General features: G+C 40.7%; 1 protein-coding gene across 1 annotated transcript in view; it reads left to right on the top strand.

The window, feature by feature from the left end:
• Positions 1-15974, top strand: part of RBM28 (RNA binding motif protein 28) — a 39990-nt gene extending 24016 nt beyond the window's left edge. Inside the window, exons 11-19 of the mRNA XM_040343215.1 lie at positions 1149-1222; positions 1929-2061; positions 4376-4440; positions 6547-6705; positions 7381-7530; positions 11156-11230; positions 12994-13415; positions 13768-13867; positions 15376-15974. Of these exons, the coding sequence (XP_040199149.1) occupies positions 1149-1222; positions 1929-2061; positions 4376-4440; positions 6547-6705; positions 7381-7530; positions 11156-11230; positions 12994-13415; positions 13768-13867; positions 15376-15516 (1319 nt within the window). The 3' untranslated portion in view covers positions 15517-15974. The remainder of the gene's footprint in view (positions 1-1148; positions 1223-1928; positions 2062-4375; positions 4441-6546; positions 6706-7380; positions 7531-11155; positions 11231-12993; positions 13416-13767; positions 13868-15375) is intronic.
• The last annotated feature ends 1901 nt before the right edge of the window (positions 15975-17875 follow it).

Here is a 17875-nt window from a genome sequence, read left to right as displayed (position 1 = left end):
GGTAAGCTGCAATATGTTTTTTTTGGGGGGGATTTAATATAACTTTGAAGTGTTCATAAAATTAAAGCATCCCTGTGCAGGTGTAGGTCATAATATACCAGTATGCACTGCAAACTAGTACATTATGACAGACTTGCCTACAAACGGAACCTTTCAGTGTTGTGTTGTCACATTTCTCCTGTGCTTCCATCTTCACCCGGTCTTCCTTCTGTGTTCAGAATCTTCAGCCATTTGAATGACCAGGCAGCGGAACATCACACTATGGGAGTTACATTGCTACAGCATGCAGAGCGTGCAGTAAATGTGGTCTGAGCTGCGCATGTGCGGCTTGGATCACATTACTGGCTGACTGGCAGGGGGGAGGTTTATGACAGAAGGGACGTCTAGGGTCTCGTCTCTTATAAAAGCCCTACCTGTCAGTGGATTTTGCATTTTAATAAGTTTACTACCTCTTTAACTAGTTCATTTGGACCAAGCTAACCCAAACTATTTCCTACACAAACATGTGCACCCCAGCTGCACACGGTTATACATACTGAAGTATGTGAACATTACTTTCCACACCAAAAGCAAAATTGAGTTGTTTTATAGGCAGCTTTGTATTGAATACAACGCTTCCTATATTTGGCTGAGACACATTGTAACATCTACTTTCCACAATCAGAAAACTTGGTATTCATTCATTCAGCGAATACAAGGTTGTCTATGAATGGCTGAGCACCGCTCACCCTGGTTCGAGTTTTGTTCCAGGTGTGTAATGGGATGTTTACGTCTCATAGCCGGAATAAAAGGCTGTATGATGCAGTTCGCATGTGTTGCACTTTACAAGTTTCTCACTCACTCACTGTATGCCGTATGTAACTGTGGTCCAAACTAGTTAAAGTGACAGAAAAGCTGGAAATTGGCTTGCACATGGGCAGGTTTCAGATCAGTAGATGTGAACCCGTCGGTCCAGGGTACTGCGGCATGCTTACATCTCAGTAGATTCAGGCTACTGAATCAGTTACAGCAGTTTTTATTTTACTTTCTTTGTACATCAATGTCAGCCTTTTCTGGCAAATCCCTGTTGTAGAGAGAAGTACAGCACTAAAGCTTTGTAATTTATGATGACAACTCTTTATATTTAATTTTTTTTTTTTTTTTCCAAGGTTGTGCCTTCGTCCAGTTTGTGGATAAAGAATCTGTAGAGAAATGTCTAGTGGCTGCCAAGGATGAATCTGAGGTATGGCAGCTGGTCTCCTACAACTCGCCTGTAGTTCATATCTTATACAACATATGAAAATTGAGGAAAATTAAAGATGGATGTGTGGACTAAAACAAACAAAACATTTAGAGCAGAAGGCGAATAAATTAGTTTAATACGCCCTTAAAGAGGATGTCCACCGAATTTTTTTTTAAAAGCCAACAGCTACAAATTCTGCAGCTGCTGACTTTTAATATTGGCACACTTGCCTGTCCTGGAGTCCGGCGCCGTCGGAAGCAGAGGACGAGCGATCGCTCGTCACTCTGCTGACCCAACCGCCATCCTCGGTGAGGGAACCAGGAAGTGAAGTGCTCCGGCTTCACTGCACGGTTCCCTACAGCGCATGCACGAGTCGTGTGCTCACTGGTCCCCGCTGTGTTCTGGGAGCTGTGTGTTTCCTAGATCACAACGGGGAGGACGGGATCTGATGTCCTGCTCGCAGTCTACCCGCAGACTGTGTGGCCGGAAGTGGGTGCAAATACCTGTCTTTAGACAGGTGTCTGCACCCCCCTCCCCCCTGAAAGGTGTCAAATGTGACACCGGAGGGGGGGTTCCGATGAGCACAAGTTCCACTTTAGGGTGGAGCTCCGCTTTAACAAGTTGACTTACATGTGAAACTGATATTAAATGGCTCTTTGCCATTTTTGTTTACAGTGATTTCTATTGACTTTTTGTTATTGCTCAGGATGGAGGATTGATGCTGGCTGGGAGGAAGCTGATGGTGGATCTTGCTGTGAGCAGGGAGGAAGCTGGGAAACTACGTCAGAAGGTCAAGAAACCCACAGGGACAAGAAATCTGTATCTGGCAAGAGAAGGATGTGAGTATCCCATCTATGTGTGAACACTGCGGGTTGTGCACACTTCAAGCAGCCCTTTAGCACTTTCTGACAAATGTAGCCTCTAGTTCTATTTTGTACAGTGCCCCCCTCCTTTCCTACTTGCCAAATTTCCTGGCTGGAGGACATCCAGCAACGTGTAAGCTTTTTTTATTTATTTTTCTTATTTTTTTTCCAGCGTCTCTTTCCCTTGACTGCCTTTTTTTTTTTTTTTTTATTCCTAGAATTTCAGTTCTTTCAGTCGTGGAGACTTGGTATAACATGTGGGCTAGGGTGGTGGATTACATGAAAAAAAGTCTGAAAGGAAACATTTTCCTAGGCACATTACCACACACAAAGGCATTTTCATATTTGCATAACTACTCCTAATGCTTGGGGAAGCCATGTACAGCACCTCACCAGTAGGGATGAGCCGAACACCCCCTGGTTCGGTTTGCAGCAGAACAGGCAAATGACTTGTTTGAATGCAGTTAGTCTATGGGACACGAACATGAAAAATCTAAAGTGCTAATTTTAAAGGTTAATATGCAAGTTATTGTCATAAAAAGTGTTTGGGGACCCGGGTCCTGCCCCAGGGGACATGTATCAATGCAAATTTTTTTTTTTATTTAAAGTTTTTTTTCGGGAGCAGTGATTTTAATAATGCTTAAAGTGAAACAATAAAAGTGAAATATTCCTTTAAATTTCTTACCTGGGGGTGTCTATAGTATGCCTGTAAGTGGTGCCTTTTTCCCTGTTTAGAACAGTCCCTGCACAAAATGACATTTCTAAAGGAAAAGTCATTTAAAACTACTCGCGGCTATAATGAATTGTCGGGTCCCGGCAATACAGATAAAAGTAATTGAAAAAAAACTATGCCGTTTTTTTTTCCAATGACTTTTATCTGTATTGCTGGGACCCGACAATTGATTATAGCCACGATGAGTTTTTAAATTACTTTTTTCTTTTTAGAAATGTCATTTTGTGCAGGGACTGTTCTAAAACAGGGACAAATGCACCACTTTACAGGCATACTATAGACACCCCCAGGTACGAAATTTAAAGCAATGTTTCACTTGTATTCTTTCACTTTAAGCATTATTAAAATCACTGCTCCCGAAAAAAACTTTTTTTTTTTTTCATTGATACAGGACCCAGGTCCCCAAACTTTTTATGACAATACCATGCATATAAGCCTTTTAAAATGAGCACTTTTGATTTCTCCCATAGACTTTTAAAGGGTGTTCCCTGGCTTTTGAATTTGCCGCAAACACCGATGTTTGACTCTAACATCGGGCTCATTCCTACTCACCAGCCATAATCTGCTTACATTTTCTAGAGTAGCACAGATACCCGGTGATGATGTAATAAAAAGAAAAGGTGTGTGTGTGTGTGTGTGTGTGTGTGTGTGTGTGTGTGTGTGTGTGTTTTTATTTTATTTTTTTAAAGTTTAACATTTAAAAAAAAAAAATGTAATCGGCATGTTGGTGAAGGGTTGGAGGAACTGGATAAAGCTAAATATAATCTGTTTAAACTTCGACTCTGATTTAGCCTGGTTTCCATTAAAGAACATGTAAAAAAAAAAAAAGAAAAAAATCTGTTTTTAGGGCTTGTTCACACTTAAAATACTGACACTTGACCAACCCGCCTATAGCTTTAATGTGAGTTGTTCGTGTTTGCCGTGCATTCGACGCATGTTTAAAAATACTACTCACATGTCCTCTGCATGTTTTGACGCTCATTAAAGGCAAGTTACAAAAGCTTGACAAACCTTTGTCCGGTACTCCCATATTTTTAAGGAATCCCTGTTGGTTTCGTTCTTGAGTTCTTGTCTTCTTTAGTCTGGGTTCACCCTATTGTGAATTGGATGTGTGTTTCTTTTCATCCAATTCGCATGACAGGAGACCATGACTGGCTCTCAATGGAGTCAGTTCACAAATCTCCGGGGTGGCTGCGGAGCGGATTGCACAGGGGTCCTGGATATCTTTTGCCTCCATTTTCAGGTTTGAATTCGGGCAGAAATTCATCCCTGAAACAGAGAACGGGGGCCTCGGACCGCTGCTGTGAGATGCTTTCGATTTCAGTGTGAACCCAGCCTTAATAGGTTAGGTGTTTTACTTTGTGTAAGCCCATTCACAATTTACATGGGCGTTGGGTGAGTGACTGGAAAAAAAGTGGTAGGAAAGTGCAGTCATAATTGGTTGTACCTAAACCTTCACCAGTTTCCTATTTTAACATTTTTATTTTAACTAGAATGACCCCTTAATAGACATGAATGACTTTGTACTTGTGTAACATTGAATTAAACTCTTAACAGTGATTCGAGCAGGAACAAAAGCTGCTGAGGAATTGAGTCCAGAAGATCTGGCCAAAAGAACTCGGGTAAGCATAAATAATACAGTAACGGCATGGACCATTACTATGCAGGTTTATTTACAAAATGTTTGTGTTGTCCGTGGCAGTCGGGCCTTTTTTTTTTTTCTTTTCTTTAAACTACTTGCCGACCCGCCCATAGCCGAATGACGACTTCAAGGCGGCACAATAATTCTGGGAGGGCGTACATTGACGGCCTCCCAGAATTGCGCCCACAAGGGTGTGCACACGAGAGTGTCCCTGGCGGACCCTGCGGATCACGGTAAATGGCCGCTGATATCGGCAGTTTACCACGTGATCGCTCCGTCAAATGACAGAGTGATCACTTGTAAACAAACATGACACCGGTTCCTCTCTCCCCTCTGTGTACTAATCGGTACAGTGTGAGAGGAGAATGGGAGAGATCGGTGGCAGCAGCGCTGTGGGCTGGATCTGTAGTGCCCACAGCGCTGCTCTGTGACAATTGCAGTCACAGATCCAGCCCTCCATTCCTCCATGCTCTGCAATACCCAGCCATACTTGGCTGTACTCGGCCAGGCTGTGGAAATCTCACACATGTGGTATCGCTGTATTTAGGAGTAGGAGAATCTATTTGGGGGTGTCATTTTTGGTATGTACATTGCTATGTGTTAGAAATATTTGTATAAATGGACAACTTTGTGTTAAAATATGCGTCTTAACCGCTTCCTGCCCGCAGGCCGTCATATGAGGTCCTTGACTTTGTGCAGGATGTTTCTACCGACTCACCACTACGATCGAAGCCAGGATTGTATTTTTAATATAATTTTTTTTTTATTTTTTTTATTTCAGGCTTCCCAGCCTAGAGGTGACATGTGTGGTCTTATTGACCCCATGTCTTACTGTAAAAAAAACTGTCATGCCATATTCCTATTACAAGGAATGTTTACATTCCTTGTAATGGGAATAAAAGTGTGGGGGGGGGAGTGTGAAACTAAAAGTAAAATGAACAATAAAGTGCCCCTGTTCCCGTGTGCTTGCCTGCAGAAGCGAACGCATACGTAAGTCCCTCCCACATATGAAAACTGTTCAAACCACACATGTGAGGATTCACTGCGTACGTTAGAGCGAGAGCAATAATTCGAGCCCTGGACCTTCTCTATAACTCTAAACATGTAACCAGTAAAAAAATTAAAAAGCGTGGCCTATGGGGATTTTTAAGTAGCAAAGTTTGGCGCCATTTTTTTTTTTTAAAGCGTTTGAAAAATTGCTGCGCAAATACTGTGAGAGGTAAAAAGTTGCAACGACTGCCATTGTATTCTCTAGGGTCTTTGCTAAAAAAAACATACATAATATTTTGGGGTTCTATGTAATTTTCTAGCAAATGTTGATTTTTACATGTAGGAGAGAAATGTCAGAATTGACCGTGACAGCGTGGCCTCTTTATGTGGCCACGCTGTGTAAAAGTCTCACATGTGGTATCGCCATACTCGGGAGTAATTGCAGAATGTGTTTTGGGGTGTAATTTGTGAAAAATTTCAAAAAACACATCATGCCTCTTTCTAAATACCTTGGAATGTCTTCTTTTCAAAAAGGGGTCATTTGGGGGGTATTTGTAATTTTCTGGCATGTTGGGGTCAGTACTTCAGGTGTGATACATTTTCAGATATTGGCACCATAGCTTGTGGACTCTATAACTTTCACAAAGACCAAATAATATACTTCTTTTTACCAAAGATATTTAGCAGTATAAATTTTGGCCAAAATGTATGAAGGAAAATTACTAATTTGCTAAATTTTAATAACCAACGAAGAAAACATTATTTTTTTTACAGATTTTTTTTTTTTATAGCGCTAAAAATAAAACAACAGTGATTAAATCCCACCAAAAGAAAGCTATATTTGTGGGGAAAAACTGACAAAAATTTCATATGGGTACAATGTTGTATGACTGAGTAATTGTCATTCAAAATGTGAGAGCACCGAAAGCTGAAAATTGGTCTGGTTAGGAAGGGCTTAAGTGCCCAGTGGTTAAAGTGCAATCATCTGGCTGCTGCTGAGTATTACTGTTTAGGATTGTTTTATACATGTATTTATGCAGTACTGAAAGGAAAACCATATATTATGTTTATCATTATTATTTTATCTTTTTTCCAGTTTGAAGAGATAAAACGCCAGAAGTTAAAGAGCCAGAACATTTTTGTTTCAAAGACCCGTCTGTGTGTTCACAACATTCCTAAATCTGTGGATGACAAAAAGTTGCGACAGTTGTTTTATTCTGCTGCAGGTGGAGATAAATCTGTTAAAATTAAAGAGGTAAGTAAACTGAATTGGGGCAAACTCATCGTTACACCAAATATTCTTTGAATCCCGGAGTGGAGCTTTAAACTTCACGTAATTTGACATTTTATTTACCTTTGCTATGTGGTATGCAGTGGGAGTTTTGACTATGTGTCTCAATGGATAAGTTCAACTTTTTAGTTACATGTTACACCCATATTTAGGGTGTAACTTGTTACTAACTGAGCAGCCCCTGCAACACATCCCCCCCCAGTCAGTGTTGTGACAGTGGGTCGGGGATCTTCTCCCTGCACCCGCTGCCACAAAAAAAACCCCTCAGAATCATAAGCAATGACTACAGGTATGTTTTTCTTTACTGGACAGCTTGGACCGTGGAAAATGGTATTGAAACGCTGCATATATTTCCAGCCTGGCCCATTACTTTTTAGTACTGTTGTTGGGGGAGGGGATAAGTCCCTTTAGGAATCATAAATACCTTTTTTTTGCATTATGTTTTTATTTTTTAATGCATTTTACTTGTGGCACAATCTTTCATGTAGACAATTTACTTGTTGAATGCTGCACCTAAAATGTAGCAAACGAGAGTTTATTGAATGCGCACATGTAATCCTTGCCTTACATTTTAGTTTTCAATTATGAAGAATTATATATTACATTTTATTTTCTTTCACTTTTTTTTTTCTCATTTAGTGTCGTGTAATGAGAGATTTGAAAGGCTTGCCTGGAAATCAGAAGGGGCAGTCTCTAGGTTTTGCCTTTGTGGATTTCAGTGATCACGAACATGCCCTAGCAGCTCTGAGACAGATCAACAATAATCCAGATCTCTTTGGACCGAAAAAGGTGAGGCTCTAGACGTACACTTTTTTTTATTTATTTTTATTAATATTGGATCTATTTGCGCTATAAAGCTTTTATTATAGCAGTCTTTTGCAGCAATTATGTCAAGTAGGAATTCTGGGTCAGATCCTCAAAAGGGATACGCCGGCGTATCTACTGATACGCCGGCGTATCCCTGTTTCTATCTTTGGAACTGATCCACAGAATCAGTTTCCAAGAGATAGACAGAAGATCCGGCATGTGTAAGGGACTTGCACTGCCGGATCTTAGGATGCAGTACCGCATCCGCCGCTGGGGGCATTTCGCGTCGAAATGCCGCCTCGGGTATGCAAATTAGCACTTACGGAGATCCGCAAAGCTTTTCAGCTTCGTTTTTTCTCCGTAAGTTTTAGTTTGCAATCGTAAAATTAGGGCTGCTTTTACAAAGTGTAAACTGTTTACACCTTGTAAAAGCAGACCCTTCTGTCCAGCGACGCGTTTTTTTTTTTGTTTTAAAAATTTTTTTTCCCGCCGTATCTTTTTTTTTTTTTTTTTTTTTTTTTTTTCCGACACAACTTTATTGACCCGGCGCGATCCACAAAGCTCGGCGTAACGTAATTTCGTGCTATGCACATCAGGAAAATGACGTCACGAGCATGCGCAGTACGGCCGGCGCGGGGAGCGCGCCTAATTTAAATGGGAATCGCCCCCATTTGAAGAGGAACGCCTTGCGCCGGCGGAATTTAAGTTACACAGCCGAAAATTTCTAGGTAAGTGCTTTGTGGATCGGGCACTTGGGTAGAAATTTTAAGGCAGTGTAACTTAAATGGGAATTTTTACGTTACGCCAAGCTCTTTGTGGATCTGGCCCATTCTTTCTAAATGTCATACATGCATCCCTACTCAGTTTTCTGGATATAGGCAAGATAAGTAGGAAGCAGGATGAGAATTCATAAACGAGGGGAAATATTACCAATATCAATCTAATAATCACAGTAGCACACAAAAATCTAAATGAAAATTGCAAACACAGACGTGAATTCTCTAATACAGTGTTGGAATTATTATTCTAACCAAAGTCTATCAAATGCCACAATAAGGGGGTTCTTAAAGGCAAATCCCACGCTGCACTACAAGTGTAAACTGCACTTGTAATTGCACTGAAAGTGCACTTGCAGTCCCTTTAGATTCGAGGTGGACATGCAAGGAAAATAAACGTCATTTTAGCTTGCATGATTGGATAATAAAATCAGCAGAGCTTCCCCTCATTTCAGATCTACCCCTCAGATTTACAGCGACTGCACTTCCAAGTGCATTTTGCACTTGTAGTTTGCACTTGTAGTGCAAAGTGGATTTTCCTTTCGGAAATAATCCCCTAAATGTCCATTAACTTGTGTTTGACATGGTGCTTCACTTCTAACCGTAAAACACGCACCAAATATCCTTCACCCAAAGTGATTAAAGTGAAGGTAATGTTTTACCTTGTTTATGTATTTTTATTATGAAGGTAGCATAGCTTACAATTGATGGTTTCGTTTTTGTTTTGTTTTGTTTTTTTAGTGCAGTGCATGGGTACGTGCATTTGAATTGGCTTGTATGTGCCCTAAATATATTAGATTGTTGGCTCTGTGAGCAGGACCATCCTAACACTCTTGTATTGTAACTGTACTGTCCTCCTTTTATATTGTAAAGCACTGTGCTAACTTTGCACTATATAAATCTTTGTTTAATAATCGTAGAGATTGCTAATAAAGGGAAGATGTAAACCCTGTTTTATAGCCTTTAAAGCAGGGGTAAGCAACCTTTGAGAGATGGCTATCTACTTGAATAACATTGATGAAGTCCAAGATCACAGGGCACAGACTGACTTATTTTATTTTTTTGATGTAATTCTTTTTTGTTCTGAGTAAAAATATTTTAAGAGTGCAGGGTTTAGGAGTGTTATGCAGAGTTCACCAGTGCATTACACTCATAATGCAGGGATTGGGAATGGGCTAAGCTCAGAATGCATGGGAGCAGGAGTGCGTTGCGCTCACAATGCAGGGTTTAGGGGTGTGTTGCGCACAAAGATATGATATGAAGGTGGTGGGGGACACTGCTATGGTGGTGACCCTGCCAATTACTGCGTCCTTTGCCCCCTTCACATCACCTCCACCGCCCAACCCAGGGGTGTTTTCTGCCCTCCCTTTCCCCTATAGCGGTAACCTCCCCCCCCCCCTCTATAGCAGTGTCTTACCTGTTTCCACAGTGGAGATTGGGAGGCAGCACAGTTCTGGATGGGGGATGGGAGCTGGCAGTGTTTTTCATATTCGCAAGATAGTGATTGGTTGTTTAGGACCACTCTGTGTTCTAGCAACCAATCGCCAGTTTAAAAATGTTCATTTGGCCAGCTCCCCCCCCACGCCCTCTGTCCTGAGCTGTGCTTCCTTCCAGTCTCCGCTGTTCACCGATCACGGCGGAGAAGGATGGAAGCGGGAGGTAGAGAGAGATTGGGACATAAAATGTGCAGCGGACTATGGGGGCTGGGACTGGAGGGGAGTGAGGACTGGCACATATAAGATGGGGGTTGGCGACACAGGAACCTGTTCGCGGTCTGCATGTGGTCGACAGGTGGACCGTGATTGATGGGTTGCCGACCCATGCTTTAAGGTGTGTGTGTGTGGGGTGTTTTTTTTTGTTTTTTTTTCTTAGCTTTTGGATTTGGAAAGGAGTTTGGTACCTCTGGCAGGTTTTTACTGCTGTTTGGTACGCCTTCCTGAGCAGCACAGACACAAATAAAAATTTCCTTTAGTAGAGTATGGGAATCCCTGTGCAATTTTTGTCCCTGTTGCGGATTTTCTCTCGCTTTCTCTTGGGTAAACCACTATCGGCAGTAATTTGCTCCAAAGCGCTACACACTAATATCTGCACTAGCTTGTAGTCAACAATAAAATAATTTTATGGCACTTCAACCCCTCCACAGTGTATCAACCTGTTAGTTCAATAGTTTTAAATATCTAGAGTAAGCACCGCACTTGTCAAAAATGCTTTTACAATAAATGGTATTCAGTGTAAAAGCACAATTATATAATAGATACAGATATTCCACTTACTGAGAATGCTTTTACAATGAAGTGGTATTCAGCATAAAAGCACAATTCTTTAATGGGTACAAATATTCACGTATGTCATATCACATCAGTCATTATACAGCAAAAATATTTTATACTTGGATATTTTTTTATTGTGTATTAGTGATATATAGAATGGGGGGGGCTATATATTCGGGCGAAAAATAAAATCAATGCTTGTATCAATACATAAAATAATAAATCCATCAGTGCTGATAATAAATTAATAGTGTTTTATGCTGATTTATTGTAAAAAAAAAAAAAAAAACTTTTAGCTATATAGGGTGTGCTTGCTCCATATTAAAAATAAACAACAAAGGAGGGAAAATCTCTTATGGATTACTGGATAGCAGTAAAAACCCAACAATAATTCTAATCCTTCTCCACTCTGTCCAAAACTAAATGAGTTTTTGGACTTTTTTATATGCAGTTTAACAATGTGTTTTTTTTTTACATGTATTTGATAAACAAATTGTTTTGCTACCGGCCAGAAAACAGTGTAAATTCTAGATGTTATAGTGTGCATATTTTTATTTCCAGAGACCAATCGTGGAATTCTCCCTCGAGGACCTGAATAAAATTAAACTAAAGGAAAGAAGAGCACAGCGCAGTCTGGTGAGAATTGTGTGTGTGTGTGTGTGTGTGTATATATGTATGTATATGTGTGTGTGTGTATATGTGTGTATGTATGTGTATGTGTATATATATATATATATATATATATATATATATATATATATATATATATATATATATAGTGTGTGTATGTATATATATGTATATATATGTGTGTGTGTGTGTGTGTGTGTGTATATATATATATATATATATATATATATATATATATATATATATATATATATATATATATATATAAAAAAAATTTACTCGACTATAAGCTGACCCGAATATAAGCCGAGGCAATTATCCCCCCAAAAAATGGGAAAATGTATTGACTCGAGTATAAGCTTAGGGTGTCCATCTGCATGCCTCACTGTGCCTCACTTTTCCTCACTGTGCCCATGCCTTGACTGACGTTTAACATGGGAGTCTATGGAAGGGTTAAAAAATCTGTGCTCCCCAGCGGTAGGTTCCCCAGACAACAAACTTTGCACACCGGTAGAGGAAGAGTGGGTCTACATGTATGGCAAGTTTGGGGTCCAGGGGACCTACGCCCGGCCGGTACCGGGTCCACAAATTCACCCGGAGAAATTACCGTTTAACATGGGAGTTTATGAAAGGGGCGCCCGGCTTTAAAAAAATCGGTGCTCCCCGGCCGTAGGTCCCCTGGACAACAAACTGCACACTTGTAGAGGAAGAATGGGGCTACATGTGTGCGAGCCACTACTGCGTCCCCAAATTTCAGAAGATCAGGCACAAAAAGGTAACGAGTATGTCGAGGGGGGCATTTTCAGCACACGAAAAGTGCTGAAAAAACTCGACTTCTACTCGAGTGTATATACAGTAAAATAAAAAACAGCGTGGCCGTGCGGGGCTCCGTCATCCATTCACAGTTCTGTGACTGAATAGACAAGTACGGTCAGCCTCCTCTTCTAATGGCTTGTAGTTTATTCTTCCTGCCGTTCAGTAACTGCCTGCTAGTATCGGAGGTACGGGTCTGCAGGTTCCTGGCATTGCACTTATGATTTGCTGATCGCTGGTGCAATGCTTTTACAGGCTCCCAAGTCAAGCAGCGCTAGTAGTTGTCTGTCCATTCCTCCATGGGATCATGCATGCTAAGGTATAAGGCAACTGAGAGTCATACCTTTAAGTGGAGTTCCACGTGTGTGTGTGTGTGTGTGTGTGTGTGTGTGTTTATTTTATTTTTTTACCTAAAATCTGAAGAAAAAAAATTGGAAGGAAAAACACCTCCACCGCGGTCCTCTTCTTCTTCGTCCTCCGTCACAGTGTCTTCTGGTGAATGGGGTGCGCTGCCTTCTGGGAACTGTGTGTATCCCAGGAGGCAGCTGCCCATTCACAAAGCGATGTGCGAGTCGCGCATGCACAGTAGGAAATGGGCAGTAAAGCCCTAAGGCTTCACTGCCTGTTTGCCTTAGTAAGGATGGAGGTGCCGGACCGAGTGATTGCTGTCAGGGGCCCATCATCGCGGGCACCTAGGACAGGTAAGTGTCCTTATTAAAAGTCAGCAGCTACAGTGTTAGTAGCTGCTGACTTTTAAAAAAATAAATAACAAATTTGCGGGTGGAATCTTTTCAATCCTGTCTGTAGCTCTAACTGTCCTATTTAGGTCCATAGCCATCTTGGTGCTTTGCACTGTATATCTGAAATGAAACAACTGAGCCTACTTTCTGGAATGCATTTGTTGCTTGTAACTGTGATGTATTAGAAATGTTAAGAGTTGTGCTTTGTGCATGCAGGAGATATTGAGACAGAAGCAGGCAAAGGCACAAGCTTTAGGCACCCCTCAGGCACAGCCAGTTCAAGGTAACTCGAAGAAGAATCAGCGAAAGTGTGCTGAAGGCGCTGAAGCTGCTGCTGGAGGGAAGGCAAATCTTAAACAGGAGGTAATAGTGGGAAAAAATGCAAAAGCCTCATCTGGGAAGGCACCTCTCAATAAAGTACCGCCAACTGACTCCTCTGCAACAAAAGCCATCAAACGGAAACAAACGGCTGGTAACGGTAAAGACTTGGCAGCAGAAACACAGGAAGAAAAGCCATCACGGCCTGTTTCTTGGTCTGGATTCAAAACGAAAGAGGAACTTGAACATGAAGAGCTTGAAGATGGAAAGAAAAGGAGAAAAGTTTTACATATGCCATCCCATTCAGGACCTAAAATAAGGTAAGACTGGTGCATTACTCTGTCCTGTGGTCCTTTATGTTTCTGTTGTCAGAGAAAGCATTTAATGCTCTAAAGACCACCTTTCCTGGGTGTCCATTTCTGTATAATTATTTGTCTGCCAACGAAGACTGAATATTTCACTCTGAGCTCTAAACTGACCAGACAGCAGCTGTAGGCGGTTGATCTTTGCTAATTTTGGCCTATAAGGGGGTCAGTAAACTCTTTGCATAGCTGGATTGGTTGCAGTTATACCAAATGTATTTTTAAAATCTTTTCTGCATTCCTGATTGGCCTTACGGACATTTGTGTGCCTTTAAAACACATTAAGAGGATATTTGGTCTCTTATTTCAGAGCACGTGACAAGGGTAAGCTTCAGCAGATGTTGTCAAAGAAGCCAAAATCTCACCAGCAGAGTCGGCAACAGCAAAGGATAAAATCGTCGGATACTCAGGTATGATATTAAACAAGAAGGTTCTGCAGCAGTTATAGTGGTTTGGCTTTAATCCAATGAAACGTGGCTGCTGTTGTGAGTTAGAACACTTTGCAAACTTGTTCATGTTTTTATTGTGAACCTCTTATTTGTCTTAAAGTGGAAGTAAACTTCCATCTCTTTACCTATAGGCTTACCGATGGGCAAGTGTAAATATCTCCTAAACGTGCACCGTTTTAGGAGATATTTACTGTACATACAGCCAGTAAAACCACTAACGCATACGCTCTGTAGGCAAATTCCTTGTAATAGGAAAAAAAAGTAAAACGCCCCTGTCCCCAGTAGCTCGTGCTCAGAAGCGAATGCCCACGCAAGTCCCACCCACATATGTAAACGTATGTGAGGTATCGCCGCATGCGTTGGCGTGCAAGCAATAATTTTAGCACTAGACCTCTAACTCCAAACAGGTAACCTGTAAAAAAAAAATTTAAGCGTAGCCTAGGGAGATTTTTAAGTACTGACGTTTGGCGCCATTCCGTGAGTGTTTGCAATTTTAAAGCGTGGCATGTTGGGTATCCATTTACTCTGCATAACATTATCTTTCACATTATACAGTTTTGTTAAATTCATGAAAAAACGCTTTTGAAAAATTGTTACGCAAATACCGTACAAGCTAAAAAGTTGCACCGACCGCCATTTTATTCCCTAGGGCAGTGATGGCAAACCTTGGCACCCCAGACGTTTTGGAACTACATTTCCCATGTTGCCTAACTATACTGCAGAGTGCATGAGCATCATGGGAAATGTAGTTCCAAAACATCTGCGGTGCCAAGATTCGCCATTACTGCCCTAAGGTGTCTGCTAAAAAAAACATATAGTGATTGGGAGTTCTGAGTAATTTTCTAGCAAAAAAAAATATGATTTTTACATGTAGGAGAGGAGTGCCAGAATAGACCCGGTATGGAAGTGGTTAAAGGAATGTAAATTCTGTTCAATGTTAAAGATGCACAGTACCTTGCATTAAATTGCTTTAAGAGATCTGATCCATTATGTTTTTATGTACAGTAATAAACAGTTTAGGAATTGGAAGTGAACACAAATTCAGTTTGCTTAACCACTAGGAGTCCGCGCTATAGCCTAATGACAGGTCCGAGTGCTGCCTATCGGTGCCTATCGGTGCCCACCAGTGCAGCCTCATCAGTGAACATCAATGAAGGAGAAAAATTACCCGTTTGCAAAATTTTATACCAAAATATAAAACGGTTTTGTATTTTTTTTTTTTTTTCTTTTCAACAAAAAGTAAGTGCAGAGGTGATTAAATACCAAAAAAAAAAAGCTCTATTTGTGGGGGGGAATGATAAACATTTCATTTGGGTACAGTGTTGTATGACCGTGCAATTGTCGTCATTCTAAGAGTGAGCGCTGAAAGCTGAAAATTGGTCTGGGCAGGAGGGGGGTTTAAGTGCCCAGTAAGCAAGTGGTTAAATAGATCTCTCATTTCCAATAATGCCAATGTCTGTGTTTTGCAGAAACCACCTAAGAAGCAGCAGCCAAAGCGAAACCAAGCAGAGACTCGATTTAATCAGCTGGTGGAACAATATAAGCGCAAGATCCTGGGGAAACCTAATGCAGCCGCTCCAGTTAAAAGAAGCAAGTGGTTTGAGGACTGAGGTGGATGATGGGTCTCCTAATGGACTTTTGGCCATTGTACATTTCTTCACCCTGTTGGTTTTTACTTATTCTTTTAGATCTGCTTGTACAGAAAGAAGATATGGGGCGCCTGTTAATAATGTGTTCCATAAAAAGGGGTTTGTTCTAATTATATCATGAAGACAGTACTAACTAGAGTAGTAATTATCCTTCAAACCCTGAAAATGCCTAAATGTGGTGAGATGTATGCGTTATCCCCATGGATATTCAGATTGTCACCGAAACTTCTGCAGAGATTCTATGAAAACAAACCGTTGTCCCTTTTTAGGTATTTTGACATTTTTTGTAATAAATTTTATGGTTGTCGGTTATCCTTCTCCTTTTTCATACATCCCATTGTGGAACATATTCTCAAATGCAGACCATGCTTCTAGAAGACTATCGATGGAGAAATAAAGTAATAGAAGAGTGAAGGAAACCTGCAGTTTTTGAATCTTTGTTCTTGGGGTGTGTAAGTGTTTTTTAGATCTACACTGCATCATTCTGTTTATTTTTTTTTTTTTATTCATCCCAGGACACAGTATATCTTCTTATTCATTATGATAGGGTTATGCCACCTTCAGGTGATTGGACACTGGCAAAAAAGACAACTACAGGCATAACCCCTTCCAGCCAAACATAGCTTCCATTTTTTCTTAAATGATGATTATGCCTCTACAGTCTTTGCACTAAAGATGTACAAGTACTCCCGCAAATACTCTATATCGGTCCCGATACCGATATACTGGTATCGGAACAACCCTAGTGACATTAATACAGTGCTAACACTGTCACTGTAGTTATGACACTGGCTGGAAGGGGTTAACATCTAGGGCAATCGAGAAGTTAAATGTGTGCCTAACTATGTGTGCTGCTTTTACTACTGGATCTCCAAGTTTCTCATCCCTGCTTCGCATGCGTGTGCCCTAAAACCAGAACCAGGTTTGTAAATGGGTACACTGGAACTTTAACGTCTACACATATATAAACCAAGGTAATATAAAAATACACCTTTTTATTTAGATACATAGAAAAAAAAAATGGTGTATATATCACTGTGTTTAAAACAAGACATGTATGTTCAGATACATTTTTAGGACGAAACTTAAATCCCTTCTTCAGGGGAAATTTTCAAATTGAATATCAAAGCATTCTATAACAGAACATGGCGTGGTTAAATATCGAAACAGAGGCTATAACATATTCATAGTTCAAAAAGAAATGCTCTAAGTTGGAAAATGGTCTTGGACATACTGAACCATCAGCACAGGTCCTATGTCTATAAGCATTGTTCATCAGCCAAGGTTGGAAAGATCCCACTCCCAGGAGGGTGTTCTGAGGCTCCAGATGTTCCACACAGGGATCCAGGGTATGATCCCCCAAACAATGATTTAAGGCAATGCAGATCTAGAAATGTGGTTGGAAAAGTAGCAGATAAAGGGGGTCTGCAACAAAATATAGTATAATAATACTCTTGCAATGGCAAAGAGCAAGGGGGACAGGGGTGCATATGGATAAAATGTACCTTCTAATACCCCCCCACACTCACACACTATCTCATAAAAGTGAGTACATCCCTCACATTTTTGTAAATATTTTATATCTTATGTGAAAATGCTGAATAAATGACACTTTGCTACAATGTAAAGTAGTGAGTGTATAACAATAAACTTGCTGTCATATAACTCAACACACAGCCATTAATGTCTAAACCTCTGGCAACAAAAGAGAGTACACCCCTAAGTAAAAATGTCCAAATTGAGCCCAAAGTGTCAATATTTTGCGTGGTCGCCAGTTTTTTCCAGCACTGCCTTAACCCTCTTGGCCATGGAGTTCACCAGAGCTTCACAGGTTGCCACTGGAGTCTTCTTCCATTCCATCACCGAGCTGGTGGATGTTAGAGACCTTGCGCTCCTCCACATTTCATTTTAAGATGCCCACAGATGCTCAATGGGGTTTAGGTCTGGCGACATGCTTGGCCAGTCTATCGCATTTACCCTCGGCTTCTTTAGCAAGGCAGTAGTCAACAGCAAATTTACACTGTTTATAAAAGCTGTACACTCACTACATTGTAGCAAAGTGTCATTTCTTCAGTGTTGTCACATAAAAAAGGTATAATAAAATTATTTACAAAAATTAGAGGGGTGTACTCACTTTTGAGAGATAGAGTATGTATGCACACATATCTAGAACACATGCATGCTCACTTATAATAGTTAAACATGGCAGTCCTATTCTTGCATAAAAAAAATCAAGCCAATGGGTTCAGACATGTCTGTGGATTTGGATTCCAGTCCTTGCAGCTACCACCAGTATAAACATATTGGAGAGATGACTGCA

Source organism: Rana temporaria, chromosome 3 (assembly GCF_905171775.1).
Source record: "Rana temporaria chromosome 3, aRanTem1.1, whole genome shotgun sequence".
NCBI lineage: Eukaryota > Metazoa > Chordata > Amphibia > Anura > Ranidae > Rana > Rana temporaria.
This window is presented reverse-complemented; position numbering and strand designations above follow the sequence as displayed.